Raw genomic sequence first — 18,765 nt, 5'->3', positions numbered from 1 at the left:
AAACTTTTTTCTTGAAATAATTACAGACTTACAGGAAGTTATAAAAATAGTACAGGGAATCTTGGGTATCCTCACCCAGCTTCCTCCTGTGGTAGACTCTTAAGTAGGTATAGTACAGTATCAAAACTAGGAAATCAAGGTGCCTGGGTGGCTCAGTCGGTTGAGCGGCCGACTCTTGATTTCAGCTCGGGTCATAATCTCAGGGTTGTGAGATCAAGCCCTGTGTCAGGTTCTATGCTCAGCTCCAAGTCGCTTGAGATTCTTTCTCTCCCTCTGCCCCACCCTCTGCTTGTATGTGCATGCAAGCGTGCACGTGCACGCTCTCTCTCTCAATAAATAAATATCTTTAAAAAACTAGGAAATTGACATGGGTACAATACCTGTTGTTAACTCTACTACACACTTTATTCAGATTCCGTTTATCTTTTCAGATAAAAATTATATTACTTCTGAGTTTTTCTTTTCTAGCTCCAAAATGCTATATACAGTGTCTTCCTTGTCCTTGACTTTTCTGTGGCATCTGACTTTCTAGAAACTTTCTCCTCCTGCTCTTCCCTCCGGGGTTTTTCCTTAGGCAGAATCTTGCTTCCATCTTTCCTCAAGGATTCTGAAGTCAGTATTCCCACCTCAAAGTGCCAAGCCTCTCTCCCATTCCCTGTTTTCTGCCTGTTTGCGAATGTAAGCTCTAATTCATCATATCCAAAATAAAACTTGTCATTATTTAAACCCAAAACCAATGCCTTCCTGCCTCTCTGCTGGACTTCTCGTTGTTTCTGTTGATGAGTTATCATTACAACTGCCCAGAGCTGTATGAGGAAACTTTTGGGTGATGGATACGCTCCCTGTCTTGATTGTAGTGAGGGTTTTTCTGGCTTTATACATATGTCAAAACTTATCAGATTGTACATGTTAAATATGTATATATCAATTATAACTCAATAAAATGTTTTTCAAAGGTTTAAAAAAAAAAAGAGTGGCCCAGAGCCAGACAGCCTAGGTCTGAGTCCTGGCTCTGCCACTCGGACAAGTCACTCAACGTCTCTGTGCCTCATTTTCCTCCCCTGTAAAAGGAGGATAATAACAGTAACTTACTATATAGGAATTTGGGGAGGATTAAGTGAGTTAATTCAGATAAAGTGCTTGGAACCTTACCTGCCACAGGTGAAGCCCTCCAAGTGTTTGTTGTTGTTGTGGGTTGCTCATCTCAGGCTCACGGCGCCTGGCACAGAGCAGGTGTGCGATAAGTGTTTGCGAATGAATCCTGCCGTGATCTTGAGGCACTATTTTTCTTCCCCAGCTTTCATCCAAATATTTCTGCTTTTTTAAGATCCAGCTCCATTTCTGCACTTTTTCTCCCCTCTCCCTGAGTCCACAAGGCCCTGCTGGCCTCCCTCCTCTCTCCATCTACCTCGGATGTCTTCTGAGGGCATGTGTCCTTTCTCATTGTTTTTTCTCTGTTTCCCCTTTGCCTATGCTGGGCAGTAGGTGCTTTATAAATGTGGAATGAATGAATGAATGAATGGTATATGATTTGCAAGGTATTAGGAAGGCTTTGTGCAACGAGACAAATTCCCATCAGTTCATTATTAAAACAAACAAAAAACATAAAATTTATCCCTGAAGAGAAAATTTCCAAGTGTGCGCAGGTGGCAAGTGGTCCTACTTCTGACCCTCTGATCTCACCCCTCCCTTTTGGGTCTTGGGGGAGCTGTAGACCTCCTTTAACACCCTGGTCCAAGCTTAGACACAGACCTTCCTCTGAGTGCCCTGAGAACAGCTGAGGCAGGCTGCTGGCACTTTTGTAAAGACTTGTCTGAACCACAGTGAGGGAGCCAAAGGAGACGCGGCAAAGGCGAGGAGAAGCTGAAGCGGACCAGCTCATTCAGGCCAAGACACTGCATCTCTTGGCCCAGGGCTTGGGTACAGTTCCCCTGACTCTCACCTGATCGTTTGTTTTCTAGCTGCAACCTCTTGCTTATGTGGAGGGTCCAATCTGAAAGCTCATTTGTTAGAAGCTCCTTCTTGGACACCTTGACATTTTTGTGTCATAGGCCAGAGAACCTGGTTTCTGTTTTTCCAATTTGAGGGACACACTCAGGATGATCACTATGGGGGTGACACTCTTGACACTCCATTTCTTACAGGTGTAGTTCTGGCTTATCTTCTGTTCAAATCTAGTAATATAATGATACCTTAGCCGTTTCATCAGTAAGGCATCCATACTATGCCATTTACACAAAATAACACATTATTCTGTGTCATCCCTGCTGGGCCCTGATCTAGCTTACAAGTTGATCATTACTTTGCCATTCCTTTGGATTAAGCATTGCCTTTTCCAGCAGCATCTCCCTCTGGGAATGGTAACATATCAGGTCCCTCATATCTTGGAATATGTTCATTTATCAACATGCATTCGTCCCTTTCACAAGAAATCTAGAACAACTTATAAGCACTAGATGCCTTGGGACAGAAGAGGCACAGCTTCTGGTCAACCTCATAATAATAGGCTTCCATTAGATTATTCTTTTCATTTACAAAGTATAGCATGCCTCATGTGTTTCTTTAAACAGTTCTGTGAAATCGGTGCCGTGTCCCAATTTTTACCAATGAAGAACCTAAGGTTCCTAGAGAAAAGGCTTGGCTTTTCCAAGGTCATGGAGCTGGTAAGTGCTGGAGCGCCTGGCTCCAAAGCCTGTTCTCTTTCCATTGTACCTCCTGGCCTCTCCTACCAGTATCTTCTCTTTGATCTGCCTAGGCTTGTTCTGGCTTTAACCCCAGGTTTTTTCTGTGATTCCAGGCTAAACTATTTATTACTTTCTCTGCTGCTTCTATGCCTTTTTAGTCTTGGGAGAGTTCCATAGATTCCAGCAGGAAGTTTATTCCTCTCAGACCCTGAGATTCTTCTGTGACTTCCCATGCTGACTATGGAACTCCATCTATCTCCCCGAGCTAGAGCTCCCACTGGTCTCTGCCTTTATTTTTCCCACTGTCAAGTTTATCTTTGGTCTGGACCTTAGACCCTGCTTTGTCACTTGTCTTTTTTCTCTTGATCTGTCCCATAGTTCTTATGGTTCTTCCTGTGAGTCTTGCTACTTTGATAGACTAAGGCTCCCCCACCTATGAGGTAGGTTTACTTTCCCACATTTATTTATTTACTCATTCATTTATTCATCAGCTACTTTTGGAATGCCTGTATCAGGCTCTGTATTTAGGTACGGGCTTGGGGGGGGGGAGGGGGAGGGGCATGTTTCCAAGATGTTAAAGCATGGTTGAGGAGACTAAAGAATCAGGAGCCCTTTACAGTCCACTATGGTAATGGTTATGAAGGCATAAACAAAAGGTGTTTGTGGGAACATAAGAGGGACACGTCACCCAGATTTGGGGGTGTCAGAGAGGTCTTCTTGGAAGAGATCATGTCTGAACTGAGTCCTAAGGGATAAGTTCAAGTGGACTTAGAGTGAGTGGTGGTGGTGGTGATCTGTAGGGAGGAGGGCAGAGTGCCAGGCAGAATGAGCCATATGAAGCTGTATGTTTAGGGACCTGCAAGCATTTTAGCCTGACTGGAACAGAAATTGTAGGGATGGTGAGGGTGAGGCAGGAGAAGTAATCTGGAACCAGACTGTGCAGGGCTCTTAGTTTGTTCTGAAGGTGATGAGGGGTCATAGAAACATCTAAAGTAGAGGTGTGACTTGTTTAGAATAGTGTTTTAGAAAGATCACTATGATGCCAGGGTGAAGGATGGATTGGAGAGAGACAGAGATAAGAAGTGAGTCAAAAAAAAAAAAAAGAGTCAGAAGTGATTGCGGCCTGCGTTGAGAACTTGAGCAAAGGTATGGCAGTGATAAAGGAGAGAAGTAAATGGTTGCAGAATATAAGGAAGGTAGGATTTCTAGGGCTGATGGCTGATCAACTTAACCCCTCCAGTTAAGAGGATGCATGCTGTTTTGCCTCACCCTTAGATTTGTCTACCTTGCCTTTTCCTACATGCAGTCCCTTTCTACTGTGAGAAGAGAAATCTGATGTTTGATTCCTGGTTTGGCTGTGTTTACCCATTTCTCTTGCCATACCCCATTCTCCCTGCAAGGTCCTTCTCTTTTTGGTTAACCTTCCCCTTATCATTGCCTGATCAGTGTCCAGGGCATTCTTTCAGTTTGCATTTGGAAACCTGAGTGGCACCACAGGTCAACAAAGAGGTGTCACTGAAGTGTCCACCTAGGGAACCCTTGCTCCCCCTCTGCCTCGGTAGTGCCATCCTCTTTTCAGAGTGGTTCCTGGGGAGGACTGAGATAAAAGGTGACCGTATTTGTTGAGTGACCTCTAAAGGAGGAAGGAGGCAAGTATCTCTCTTGCATTTTTAGAACAGAAAATCTTTAAATACAGTGGGAAAGAACATGCAACCAGTTCCCATCAAGAGAAAAGGGAGCCTGGTGTAGGTAGATTGAAATGCTCCAGGTTGGAACTGTCCTCTCCATGGTCACGCTGACCAATTTAATCTTTGATGGAATAGAATAGAGCACTGGCATCGGAAGGGACCTTAGAGTTCATCCAGTTCATCCTCATTTTGCAGATGAGGACTTTGAAGTCTCTGGGGGTGGTATGGTTTGCCAATGTCACAATTAGCTAGTGGCAGAACTGGGACCAAATTGAGGCCCTCTAGTTCAGCTCTTGTTTCACTAGTCCCATGAAAGTACATTTTTTTTTTTTTGGTCATAAGTTTGACAGTTTGACAGTCTGGAGAATAAAGAACAGGCTGTTTTAATGACAGTATAGTTTGATAGTCCCCCTTTTCCCAGGAGAATGGAAGTAGCTTGTCCAAGGTCACAGCGTGAGTGAGGGGTAGAAGGGCCACCAGACTTGTAGCCTCCTGCTCTTGCCAGCATTGTCCAAGGTCTCACCCAGGACCCAAGACTTGGACAGCTGGGCTCCAGTGATGCTGAGCAGCATCATTCTTCAAATGCATCACCACCACAGCCAATTTCTTAAGTTCTGAAAGACACAATTTCTTTCCTTTTTCCTTTTCCCCTGAGTGTTTTTTTTTTCTTATTTGATAAAAGCGTATGGCTGTGGAAATTACGTCAGTTTAATTAGGCTGCTTGACACAGTACTTTTCCACTGAATTTACTAGGAACTGTGAATTTGTTGTAGCAAACTGCACTGCAGGCTGCAGTATCTGATTGGCATGCCAGGAGCATCACCAGCGAACAGCTCAATAGAGATTGGGGAGAAAACTGGGTCAGGAAACAGCCTCTTGTACCTGCAGCGGCTGCGGAAGGCCGCGCAGAGGCGGCAGGTGGCCACGGCATGGCACTGTCTCCTAGAGCCTGAGCCCCTGAGCGCCCCGCCCCCCCAGCCCTGCACTGCACCCCCCCTGCCCCCCCCCCCCCCCGCCTTTGCAGGTGATTGTTCCTGTGGCCATTTTGCCTTCTATTTCTCTCCAGACCACAAAGCTTTTATACCTGCAAACCTCAGGAATGTCGTTTTTCTCAATTAAAAAGCCAAAGATTGGTTCAGATCGAATCTTTACCCATTGGTATTCTAAATCATGAAGCGAGTCTCTTGCCTCTCCAGAGCTGGGTTTTTCAGGGAGCTGGAACTGGGTTTGAGAGTTCTACACAGTGAAGAGGAAAGAGTTGTGTTTCCATTTGTTTCTCTCCAGTCCCCCTCCCCTCCATTGCCACCCAATTATATGGCATTAATCTCTGAAAGTCTCAGTGCTGAGCACCAAGACAAATCAGGAGCTCCTAGAGGGAGGAGTGAATGATTTGTTAGAAGGGTCAGGGGGAGCTTCTTAAAGGCAATGGCATTTGTCCTAGGCTTTGAGCAATGAATTGGGTCAAGATAGGAATAAATGAGGGGAAGATGCTGGTGGCCTACCCCACTGGTCTCAGGACTGCCCTGTGGAGGCTGGAGACCTCTCCAGTCATCTGGGGCTGGAATCTATTTCCTCACATTAGAGCTGACTGGGCCCTTAAGGACCTGTTCATCTAAGCTCCTTGTTTTATAGATGGGCAAATGAAGGGACGAAGAGGAAGAGACTGAAACGGAGGCCAGCCCAATGCTATTCTAACCACACTATGGCCAGTTATGTACTTGTCCTCATTTCAGAAGGGGCTCTCAGAACATCCACGTCCTCCTTCGAGATTCGACTCCTGTCATCTGCTTTCTGACTCCTCTCATGTGAGCTCAGAGATGCCCAATGGTCTCTACCTATCAATTACCATTAAGGAGAGAACCTGGGTCCTGCTGGCATCAGATTCCTAGGTCACTCAGATCCCTGCTAGACAGTCATACCCCTTCCTTCCTAGGCCAAGCCAGATGAGGCCAGAACTGGTTTTTCCTTGGGGCTGTTGCCTCCCCAAGAATATTTGGTAGGAATGGGTCTTGCCTCAGAGCGAGGGCTCAAATTCTCACAGACAGAAAAGCTGAGTGTAGCAGAAATCCAGGCCATTGTACTTTTATGTTATTTTGTGAGAAAATTGGGCTTATTTTGACTGAAAATTGTTTTCAATGAAGTATACTTAAATTTACTGAAATTTGCTTTAAAGACAACTTTTGTTAGACCATTTAAATTCTGTACAGCATCTCTTTCCTTTTTGAGGAGAAATCAGAGGGTGGGAATAAAACAGTCTCCCTAGTAATTTTCCCTGAATCTTTTGGATGGTCTCAATTCAGTATGAGGAATTCTGTCTTCAGACCAAGTACTGACGTTACAATTGAAATGCAGAAATGTTTACCCATTTTCTGATAGACATATCAAAGTTTGCTAATCAAGTGAACCATTTGCACAGGATCTTTCAAAGCCAACTTCAGAGCCAACATGCTTTGGAAGACAGTTGACAATTCAAATGTCAAGTAGTCTGTGGCTTGAGCTAAGTGGAGTGAGCAGAAGAACATGCTCAGAAGACACAAGGCATTCTGGCTGTGAAATCAAGCTTTGCTGGCCCTGGAAGTCAGGTGGCCAGATCAGATCCAGACCTCTTCAAAGCAGAGGTTCCCTTTTATTTTATTTCACTTCATTTTACTTATTTTATTTTGGGTCAGAGTCTGTGGTTTTAAATGCCTTTAAATAATTTCCCTGGTCTTGGAAGGTATATTCATTTGTAAATTAGTAGGCCTTGCATCTAGTTGGCATTTGCAGAAAGAAAGAAAGAAATGGGTGAGGGGAAGGGAGGGAAGGAAAGATGAAATGCTTCTTGATGCTTAGGCAGGTTTCTACTCAGAGGCTGGCACATTCATAGAAATTTCCATATATTCTCATTTTGGGGTCATACTAGGACTTGTCATCAGAGTGAGCATCATCTGAACATTTCATAGAAGTGGTTGGAATAGACAGAGAAAAGCTGGAGAATATAATTTGAAGTTTGTCAAATCTCCTCTCTTCCTTGCAGGGTTACATAAAGGGAGGCGAAAGGCAGGGCTGCAGGCACAGTGAATGCCCAGGCATCATGGAAGCTCTCTGGATAGTCTTTTCCTGAACTTGCGTACCCCTGCCCATAGCCTCCTTGGTCAAGGATGCTTAAGAGTGGTTCTTAGTCTTCAAGCATTCATGTTGGCTGTTGCCAAGGGCAGCTTGGAGAACCCAAGCTCCTTTCCCTGAGGACCACTCCCTTCCCTGCTCCACTGGGCCAGGCTCCCATTTCCAGCATTAGAAATGCTTTTCTGTTTCTTGGAGCCCTCATTGGCCCTCCCTAAGGAAGAAGGTATATGAGAAACAAAACCAGTAAAGGATCTAAAGCAGTGGACTTCTTACATTTTCTCCTCTTCCCCCGCTTTGCTACTCTCAGCCCCTGAACACTTCCCTGAATATACTTGCCTGACCCCAGACACCCGCTCCCCTGTTTTGGCCATAGAGCAGATGTGGGCTGACAGCTCTGGTGCTTTGTGGTCATTCCTTCAAAGGCCGTAAGGCTGAGGTGAAGGAGGGATTGTAGTGCTCACTGCTGATGACTGTTGTCTGGTCCTTTAACACTGTCCCCAAGACCTAGAGACTCCCCTTTCCTTCTCTCCGCGTGGCTGTCCTCTTACTTACTTTGGTGACTTCCTGGTTCTGATGCTGGTTAGGAAGCTCGGCAGCTTCCATGTGCCTCTTCCTTCCTTTCATATCTATCCATCCAGTTATCAAATCTTAGGATTCCACTTCTGCAATTTCCCACATATCCATCCCCATCTACTCCCTTCTGTTGTCACCTGAACTACTGCAGATAAGCTTCTCTTCCCAAAGCTCTGCTCTGGAAATGTGTGCCCTGGTTGTAGCTTCCACTGCTTGCCACCCAGGCCCCATCATCATTTACTTGTTTGCATCTCAGGCTCTTCTATTAAATGTTCATTAAACGTTTCTACGATCCATCCAGAGCAACCTTGTCAGAACAGAGAGCGAAAAAGCAAATATCTGTCTTCTCTCTTGTCATTTCTCTCAGATGAATGAATTAAATATTTTTATTGCTTGGAAGATTAATTATCTTCTGTCCCTGGGCCAGCTTTAATATTCTAGCTGTATCTTCTTGTGACAGGGACCTGGCAGTTGGAATCTCTGCCCCTGTGCTTTTGCCAGGTTTCTCCCCATCTCCACGCCAAGGAGGCTTCTGCAGCTAGTCACCGTCTAGGGGTTCTGAGAGATTTGAGTCTGACCGGCAGGATTTAGCCTCAGTACTGAATTGAAGATCTCAGAACTGTGAGACCTCCTGAAATCTTCTGGTTCTTTCTGGCATGTGAGATACTGTTATTGCCCTTAAGAAATAGAACACCCAAGACCCAGAGAGTTTAAGTGGCTAACCCTAGGTTACCCGGCTCATAAATTTTTGGATACTAATCACAGCTAGATTTTAGGCTGGAAATGCACTTTATTTTGTCCACATAAGCCTTTCTTTGGAGAAGACACCAGTTCTCTGAATTTCTCTTTGCACATAAAACAACCTGGGACCTGTTTTTTCAGTACTACGTCTTGTCAGTGTAAGGAAGGGCAGCCTAGAAGAAGTGACCTCCTCCCAGGCAGGTGTGGCTGATGGGTAGGCAGACATCCCTGTGTGTCTTGCTCCTCAGAGAGCTCCTGGAGTCAGTGTATGGGACAGTTGGTCCTACATGATTCTTGTTCAGTGAGTCCTGGTAGGCCCTCATGTACAAAAGGAGGTTTTGGTTTGTTTCTAAAGTGGTTTCTCAGTCCCTCAGGACCACCACGCACTAACTCCTCATCTCTGCCTGCCTTCGACCTCAAACTAAAAAAATTAACTTGTGTTCTTCCTGCATGTGCTGCTCCCCACATGTCCTCCCCACCTCCCAGCGATCCTTCGGTTCTCCAGGTGTTCTTCTGTCCTCCTAAGTATCGAGACTTGGAGCCCTCTGAGACTCAGCTTGATGAGAGTTCTCCAGTCATGCAGTCAGTCAGCACTCACCAACCCTGTCATTTTTCTCATTTGGGCCCGCCTTACAAATCCAGCCATTCCTGTCTGCTCCCTTGTGGCTGCCATCAGCCACAGCCAGGCGGTGGTGCCCTCTTCCTTCGACCACTGTAGCGGCCTCTTAGTGAGCTCCTGGTCCTTAGTTCTTCATCCATCATGCAGACTGGTAGAGGCTAAGCACTCACCCACTTTTGAGTTTAAAACTCCCTGAAACTACCAGGCTCAAACATTCCAGCTCCTTCATAATCTACCCTTCCAACCCCAGTGTGAGTTGTTCAGACCAGTCAGACTGGGCTACTCACGTCTCCTACCTATTTGGTGATTCTTTGCTCATTTGTTCCTTCCTTCCTTCTCTCCCTCCATCAATGAAAAAAATATAATAACCTTTCTTTGCAAACTATAAAGCATGTAAGCTTTTGTTTGTTCAACAAGTACTCTGCTATGTGGAAAGGAAGAAAGGGGTTTGGGATTTGGTGACTACCCTACAGTGTGCCAGTAATTTGCATATGTTATCTTCTTTAATCCCTTGATTTTCCTGTGAGTTAGGTTGACTTGTGTTCATATTACAGATGTGGGAACAGGCCCCTGAGAAAAAAGCATGTGCTCTTCTGCGATGCTGTGGACCTGGTACTAGAGGTAGAGTGGAACGTAGGAGCTAGAAGTCTCTAGGCTGGCAGGACAGAGAGAGCAAGCACATACACAGCTGTCATGGAAGAAAATGCCATTGTCTTAAGAAGCATAGATACAGTGCTCTAGAAATTCTGAGGATGGTGAAATTTCTTCCAGCTAAGAGATAGGGGAGACTTCATGGAGAAGGTAGGTCTTCACTGAGTGTGAAGGATGGGCAGTAATTTGACCAGAGGAGCTGGGAGGCCAGGATAGGAAAGGGGGGACTAGTGTAGACAGAGGCACAGAGAGGGAAATGCCCTTGGTAGCACAAGAGATCATCAGTGAATGGGCCACTTTGGTTGGAACACAGAGTTCTTGGGGGCAGACGCAGTAGGCCATCAGGCTGCAAAAGAGAGGTGTATTTGGTTCACAGATGGACTGAAATGTCTGGTGAAAAGACTCATGGCACAGGGGAGCCATCGGCAGGTTTTGAGCAGGGGAGTCGCTAGTCAGAGCTGAGATTTAGAAAGGTTACCTTGGGCACCCAGTGAACTGGACAGAAGGGAAACAACAGAGAAAGGAAATAATTAGAAGCTATTGCAATTGTCCAGCACGGATGTTCTGAGGGTCTGAAATAGCACAGTGACAATGGGGATGAAGAAGGGCAGAACCAGGGAGGCAGAATTAGAGAACCTGATGGTTGGCAGGACTGATGAGTGGGAGGGGGATTCCGGGGTGCCCCTGAGGTGACTACGAGGATGGCGGTGGCAGCCCCTAACACAAAGAGGTGGCTCAGGAGGGAGAGCAGGCGGGGAATGGTAGGTGGTTCGTTCTGTTTTGTCCAGGTGCTGGTAAATTGCTTATTTCACCTCTGCTCAGTGCTCTTCACCGGTGCTGTCACCATTCCTGAGCCTGCCTGTCCTTCCTCTTTAGTAGGAGAACTCTCGGCTGCCTTTTATGGTCCAGTTGAATGAAACCCTCAAAGGGACCTTGTTTATCTTTGAATTTCTGATGCAGCGTCCATGCCACTCAGTATTTCCCCAGCAATTGTAAAAGGGAAAAAAGCTATTGTTTAGGATCATTTTTGATTAATATGGAAATAAATGCAGTGCTTTTAAAGTGCCCTATAGAGGTCTAAAATTGTTGCTAGTTGATGAATATAAAAATGTGTATGTGCTCATAAAGTTATCATAGCTGACACATTTAGGGAGACTCAACTTCAGAAAATTTTGGGAGAGTTGGTTTTCTCTTCTAATTTTTTTTTTCTTTGATGGAGGATAATAGAGGTCTGGGGAAAAAAGATTGCTTCCCCGCTTCAACAATTTCCCACTTCCCCTCTTGCTTCCCTGGGCCATCGGATCTCCAGACAGATGAAGGGGCAAGTGAACTAGCATAGAAGTGTCTACTTTGTCCAAGGTACTAAATATAGGTAATTGAATTCAATCCTCATGATAGTCGTGTGAGGTTATTGCTTTAATTCCAGCTATGCAGATGAGGAAATTGAGGCTTACGCAGTCTTAGTAATTTGGCCAAGTTCGCGGAATGAATAGGCGATAGGACCAGAGGTGAAGCCTGCTTTTCCCTGGGCTTCTGCAGCAGCCTCCTCACAGTCTGTGACTGAGAACCTTGCTACAGCTCGTGGCAGAGGGTGGCAGCTTATGTTTACAGCCTCACATGGGAGCTGCTGGAGCAAGTAGCTCATTCAAAGATATTTGACCTCTGTTTTGCTTGAAGGCGGGGCCAGATTCCCGAGTTCCTCAGTCGCCAGTGCTGTCTGCTACTTATTCAAAATGCTTTTTGTAAGTGTTAAATTATTGGGAATATTCAACTCTCTCAGTATGGCCCCTCTATAAATGGGACACATTGTTAAAAGGAACTTGACAAGAGAAATCTGTGGCATAGCTTATTTATTTGAGAGAGAGAGAGAATAAGCAGGGGGAGTGGGAGAGGGAGAGGCAGGCTCCACTTGAGCAGGGAGTCTGAGGTGGGACTCGATCCCAGGACGCTGGGGTCACGACCTGAGCCGAAGGCAGACGCTTAACCCACGGAGCCACCCAGGCGCCCCTGTGGCATAGCTTTTTTGAAAACTTGATTACTCCCTTTTGGAATGTGTGTTTTAAGGTTTCAGATTGTGCTTTCGATAGAACACCTTACCCACATTAGGGGCTAACGGGGCCTTCTGTCTTGTTAGAGTGGCAGGGAAAGAAGTGAACGGGTCTCCTTCACTCCAGTGCTGGTGAGGGGGCAGGTGAGGCCGAAAAGTCAGATGGGAAGGAGATGGGACCAGTCCACCCACCCACCCCGACCTCAGCCTTTGTATACTATAAATTAGATTTGTCTGTCTGCTTTCTATCACTATAAATCAGATTTGTTTTTCCTAGAGTTTCATATTAATGGAATCATATAGTATGTACTTTCTTTGTGTCTGGTTTCTTTCATTCAGTGCACTGTGTTTGAGATTCATCCATGTTATGTGTATCAGTAGATGGTTCCTTTTTATTGAGTAGTGTTCCAGTATATGATATACTGCAGTTTGTTTATCCATTTACCTATGTATTAGTTTTCTCTTGCTGCATCAATTACCACAAACTTAGTGGCTTCAAATAGCATCTCTTTGTTAGCTCATAGTTCTGTAGGTCAGAAGTCTGGGTGGGCTAAGCCAGGTAGGATCTCACAAAGCCCAAATCAACACATCAGCTGAGTTGGATTCTTATCTGGAGACTCTGAGAAGAATCTGCTTGTAAATTCATTCAGCTCATTGGTTAATAAGACCAAGGGCCCGTTTCCTTGCCGGTTGTTGGCCGGAGGTTGCTCTCAGCAATTAGGTGATGCTCCCCAGTCCTTGCATACAGGCCCTCTGTCTTCAAAACCAGCTACAGTGCCTCTGATTCTTGTTGTGCTTCAAATCTTGCTGGATTCTTCTGCCATCGGTTGGCGAAAACTCTGTTTTTAAAGGGTCTGTATGACTAAATTTGGCCCACCTGGAGACAGCCTTTCCATTGTTGGTAGACTTTCGTTTTTAGAATGGCCTTTCTGATATTAAGGTGTATTTTGACATTTTAAACATTTCTATCCATTGATCCTCATTCTGCCATCTCATTCTGCAATCTGATTCCCCTTCTCCCTGTGCTGTGGCCCTTGTACCATCCAAGGTTTCTCGTTTCCAGATTGAAAACACTCATTTTCCCCCTTTACTTTTTACATGACACATTGCAGCAGAACAGTTAGTGTACTCTCTTGGAATTGCACGCGTAATTGGATTGAAATTCAGCTATGCCACCTACTAACTGTGATGTTGGACCAGTTAATGTCTCTGAACCTTGGTTTCCTTATCTATGCATACTTTATAGGATTAATTCACAGATTACATGAGCTAATGCATGCAAAGCTCTTAAGCACCTTCCCTGTCACATAGATATCCAATATATGTTAGCCAATATTATTACTTCCATATTGTTACCCTTTCCTCATTTTGTTCTTTTTCTGCTGGTTGTGATCTATTTTGTCAGTGACCCTAATAAAATGTACTGCCTGAATCCTGTAAGTGCCTTAAAGAGGTTTACAGTCCTTTTTTCAATAATTCTACTTTAGAAAATTTATGCCAACGAAATAATCAGAGATGTAGGCAAAGATTTTTGTTCCAGAATGTTCATCACAACACAATTTATAATGGCAAAATATTGAAAGCAATCTGAGTATCCAACAGTAGGGAAATAATGAAATTAGGGTTTAGGGTACATTTCTATGTTGCTCTAAAGCCTTAAAATCACAATTTCAATAAAAGTAATGACATAGGAAACAACATTAAGTGCAAAAATCATGATAAAATAAAACTGAATATACAGCATGACCCCAACTGTGTTTCTGAAATTACATATATTTTATTAATACACCAATATTGGTAAGGAAAAGATCGGAAGGAAACACACCATGTGTTAATAGTAGGTGGTGGGATTATAGGTGTTTTAAAGTTTTCCTCATTGTAAGCTTTTTGCCAATACTGTGAATTACTTTTATAATCTGAAAAAATATGAATAAACTTTATTTAAAAATTATTTTGTGTGTGTAGCCTAGCACAGAACCTGATAACCCTCAACTTTTTCTTGAACCAGACAAGTTGCAGAGTCACATCGTGATCAAGATGGTCACTCAGCCGGGAACTGGAGTGAAGGCGGGGTGGGGTGGGGTGGGGTGGGGTTCTAGCAGGCTGCCCCTGGGGACAGGCCAGCAGCACTCATCAGACTGCTGACTTGTGGGGCGGCACTTGGGAAGGAGGTGCGGCTGGCTGGGTCACGCAGCCCCAGTTGCAGCAGATACGATCGTCATCAGTAGTGCCGTGCTCGTGGTTATAGCGCACACACTTGTTATGATAAGCTTTGGTCTCTGTCACATCTTATCTGCATTCTTGACTTTTTAATCCCAGAAAGAATAACGCTTTAGAATATGGGCCTCTAGATTTTTTGTTTTATTTTAATCAAGAAAAAGCAAAAGTGATCCATTCTGTGAGGAGCCTCACCTGGCCTCTTGGTCGGGGCCACGTTCAGGTGCTCCTGCCCCATGCCTGGCGATGGCCCAGCAGGCTCTGCTGTGTAGCTGCAGCAAAAGGGAGCATTCTTGGGCCTTGTGTACAAATGGCTCAGGGTCCGGGTGTTTTTTACTGTTACTCTTATTGGAGATAGAATCAAGATAGGAGGGACTGTGCTATCTCCCTTCACACACTAGGGGGTTCGCTTTGTTATTGTTCCCACCCTGGGGGATCACCCAGGGCTTTTCCGCAGGCCTTGTGGTATCTACCTGTCTTGTCCTGGGAGGCAGTTCTGTGTATCCACTGACTCAAATTCTGAACATCTGAAGAATGATCTAGTTTCTGAATTCAGCTGTTACTTACAGAGACTCTGTTAAGTAGCTGAGGAAGTTCAAGGATAAATCCAGTGTCATTCATCTAGCATTTCCTGAGTACTTACTGTGTGCTGGACTCAGAACCAAGAGCTGTGGGAGGGAGGTACATGGATGAGTGACTTCAACAAACATGTGATCGGGACCTACTATGTGCAGGGTACTGTGTGAGCCACTGAGCAAAGAGATTAATGAGACATAGTCCTCATGCTTAAGAAAGTTATAATCTGTGTAATCTGGGAAGAGACAAACACGTGAACCACTTAATAATAGGAGAAATAAGTGCTATTTCTGTAGCAGAGTCCAGAGGAGGGAGTAATTACTTCTGATGTGGCCTGGCCACTTCTTAGCGATATGTTTTTAGTCAAAATGTTTAACCACTCTGTTCCTCGGTTAATTTATCAAATGAAGGCATAATGAGTTAATTCATATAAACTGCCTAGAATGGGACTTAGTAGTTAATAAATGTTAGCAGTCCCTTTCATTCTCCTTTTCTCCTCTCTCCCTCCTTCCCGAGGATGAATGGTGAAGGTTCGCTGCCCCACGGGGGCAACATGAGCCCAGCATGATGAGGAGTGGGGTGGTAGGATACTGTGCTGGGGGTCTGAAGAGGCGCGGAAGTATTTGTGGATGATTCTACTCGGGACAGAGGCTGGAGGACCACCCTAGGTCCAGACCATGGAGGTTCTTCAGTACTAGACAAAGGAATTTGGGCTTGGGCAATGTGGGGCAAAAGAGTCCTCGTGTACTGTAGGAAGAACAGGGAGAGACTGGAGAGGAGAGGAGCACCAGGGAAGCTTGCTGCAGCATTCCAGGCCAGAGCTAAGTCCAGAGCTAGGACCCAGACCATTTCTCGGACTCCCTCAGTGTGACGGAGGCTGAGGACGAGGTTTAATTCTCCGTGTGCCTGTGGGTTTCTTGCTGAAGGAACATTGGTTCGAGTGACAGTTTATCCCATGTGTGCATTCGTGTCCTCTGTCTCTTTTCTGAAGATTTAATGTTGATAGATAGTGTTATCTAATCATGTTTCTCCAATTGTCTCAATGATATCTTTGATGGCAGTTTTTCACTTTGATCTGGGATCCAACCCAGGATCATATACTGCATTTAGTTGTCATGTCTTTTTAATCTGGAATAGCTTGTCTTTATCGTTTATGACATTGATATTTTTTAAGAGTACAGGACAGTTGTTTTGTATAATGGCCCTCAATTTGGTTTTATCTGATTTTCCCTCATGATTGCATTTCACATAGGCACTTTGGGCAGGAATGCTAAATAAGTGATGTTGTGTCTTTAATGCATTGCACGAAGAGGCACCTGATGTCAGTTTATCCCATTCTTTTTTTTTTTTAAAGAAGCATTTATAGGGAAATGTATAGCTTTTTTTTTTAAAGATTTTATTTATTTATTTATTTGAGAGAGAGAGAATGAGAGATAGAGAGCACGAGAGGGAAGAGGGTCAGAGGGAGAAGCAGACTCCCCGCCGAGCAGGGAGCCCGATGTGGGACTCGATCCCGGGACTCCAGGATCATGACCTGAGCCGAAGGCAGTCGCTTAACCAACTGAGCCACCCAGGCGCCCCAGTTTATCCCATTCTTAGTGATGCTGACTTAGATCGCTTGGGTAAGGTGGTGTCTGCCTCCTTTCTCTGCTACAGAGTTACCATTTCTCCTTTGTAATTAAGAAATGAGGGCACCTGGGTGGCTCCGTCTTAAGCGTCTGCCTTTGGCTCAGGTCATGATCCCGGGGTCCTGGGATCGAGCCCCGCATTGGGCTCCCTGCTCCATGGGAAGCCTGCTTCTCCCTCTCCCACTCCCCCTGCTTGTGTTCCCTCTCTCGCTGTGTCTCTCTCTGTCAAATAAATAAATAAAATCTTAAAAAAAAAAAAAGATCTGTGAAGAGATACTCTGAAACTATGTAAGTATTCTGTTCCTCTTTAGACATTTGCCCAGTAATTTCAACATGCATTCATGATTCTTGCTTGAATTAACTACTATTATTGCAAAATTATTTTCTTTCCAAATTATTCCTTTTACATTTATTACTTTTGACATCGTACTCTAAGGAAGAGCTTTTCCTGTTCCCCTATTTATTTATTATTCAGGAAGTACTTATGAATTTTTATTTTATTCAGTGAGTCATAATCTACTACTGTCATTATTCATTCTGATATTCAAATTCTCCCTGATTTAGCCAGTGGAAAACCCTTCAGGAAAACCTGGTATCCTTTTGATATTTCCCTGTCATCTTTTGATCAGTTCCTTCCTTCCTGGCACAAATAGATGTTCTGGGCTCCAATTGTTCTTTCCCTGTCCCAATCCTAGAATCAGCCATTTCTCCAAGGAGCTCCGATTCCTCTTAGTCAAATAGTATTTAAAAGCCAAAATTGGTCACCAAGAGAACTTATTGCTGCTGGGGTGTCATTGTTTCTAGGAAATTGCATATTGGTTGAACTCATCCTGTGTGTGTGTATGTGTGTGTGAAACTATGAGTTCACACTGATGCCTCTCATTCAAATCCAATGTCCACAGTGTTCCTCTTTGCTATCCCTTATTCCATATTTGCGTTTCCTTTGTCTATAGTGAAAACTCTGGCTCCCAGAGTCATTAAGGCAAATTTTTCCTCAGTTGCACCGTCCTACAATACTTACAAAATATTTTCCTCAGTTGCACAGTCCTACAATACATACAAAATACTTTCAGAGTTGATACATGTATACTACTATGGGAAAAAAAATGAATCCACTAAGTAAAGTTAAAGATTTTTTTTTTACAGTTTTTTGTTTTGTTTTGTTTTGTTTTTAGATGGAAGAAAGTCAAAGAACTTGTTTAAAAGTTACTAGGGGGTGCACCTGGGTGGCTCAGTCAGTTAAGCATCTGACTCTTGATTTCAGCTGAGGTCATGATCTCAGGGTCCTGGGATTGAGGCCTCTCACGCCCCATGGGACTTCGTGCTTAGTGGGGAGTCTGCTTGGGATTCTCTCCCTCTCCCTTTGCCCCTCCTTCCTGCTCACTCACACGCACACACACACATGCTCTCTTTCTCTCTCTAAAATAAAATAAATAGTGGCGCCTGGGTGGCTCAGTCGGTTAAGCGTCTGCCTTCAGCTCAGGTCATGACCCCAGGCTCCTGGGATCGAGTCCCAAGTCAGGGTGCCTGCTCAGTGGGGAGTCTGCTTCTCCCTCTACCCTTCCCTGCTGCTCCTGATCTCTCTCTTCCTCTCTCAACTAACTAAATAAAATCTTTAAAAAAATAAATCTTTTTAAAAAAAGTTACTAGGATTGGTTACTTTTTCCCTCTTCAGAACAGTTATATTATTTATTTGAAATAAGTTTTGCCTATTTTTGAGCTTCATGTAAGTAGAGTCACACACTGTTTATCCTTCTGTGTCTGTTTTTTTTTGTTCACCAAGATTCTTGAAGATTTATCCATGTTGTGAATAGCAGTTTTTCCCCCATTGTTATAAAGTATTCTGAATATATTTTATCCATTCTACTGATGATGAATATTTGGTTAGTTTTATGTTTTTATTTTATTATGAATAAAACTGCTATGAACATTTTTATACATGTCTTTGGATGGAACGAAGTAATCATTCATTTTGGGTACCTGGGTCTCCTGGCATCTATATATCTATCTATATCAACCTATGTTTAGCTTTGGTAGATAATGCCAAATAGTTTTTCAAAGCAGTTGTTGAATTTATATTCCTGCTAGCAGTGTAAGGGTTTTCCAGTTATTCCACATCCTCACCAGCACTTGGAATTGGCAGTCTTTTTAAATTTCAGCCAGTCTTGGCTATAACTAGGCAAGAGTTCAGTTGTTTTTGAGAAAGATGCTATAGGATGTTTAACTGGCCTGATTC

The 18,765-nt window shown here is 44.2% G+C and overlaps 1 protein-coding gene across 8 annotated transcripts in view; it reads left to right on the top strand.

Moving 5' to 3' along the window:
* Positions 1 to 18,765, top strand: part of SERGEF (secretion regulating guanine nucleotide exchange factor) — a 217,111-nt gene that overhangs the window by 108,026 nt on the left and 90,320 nt on the right. For 5 of the 8 annotated variants that reach the window (XM_027578814.1, XM_027578811.1, XM_027578815.1 and 2 more), the window contains one exon: positions 2,571 to 2,663. The exons of the other annotated variants lie outside the window; for them this stretch is intronic. In XM_027578814.1, coding sequence (XP_027434615.1) covers positions 2,571 to 2,663 — 93 coding nt within the window. The remainder of the gene's footprint in view (positions 1 to 2,570; positions 2,664 to 18,765) is intronic. 8 annotated transcript variants of the gene reach the window in all.

Source organism: Zalophus californianus, chromosome 11, assembly GCF_009762305.2.
Source record: "Zalophus californianus isolate mZalCal1 chromosome 11, mZalCal1.pri.v2, whole genome shotgun sequence".
NCBI lineage: Eukaryota > Metazoa > Chordata > Mammalia > Carnivora > Otariidae > Zalophus > Zalophus californianus.
The sequence above is the reverse complement of the archived record's forward strand: the minus strand, read 5'-3'. Positions and strand labels throughout refer to the sequence as shown.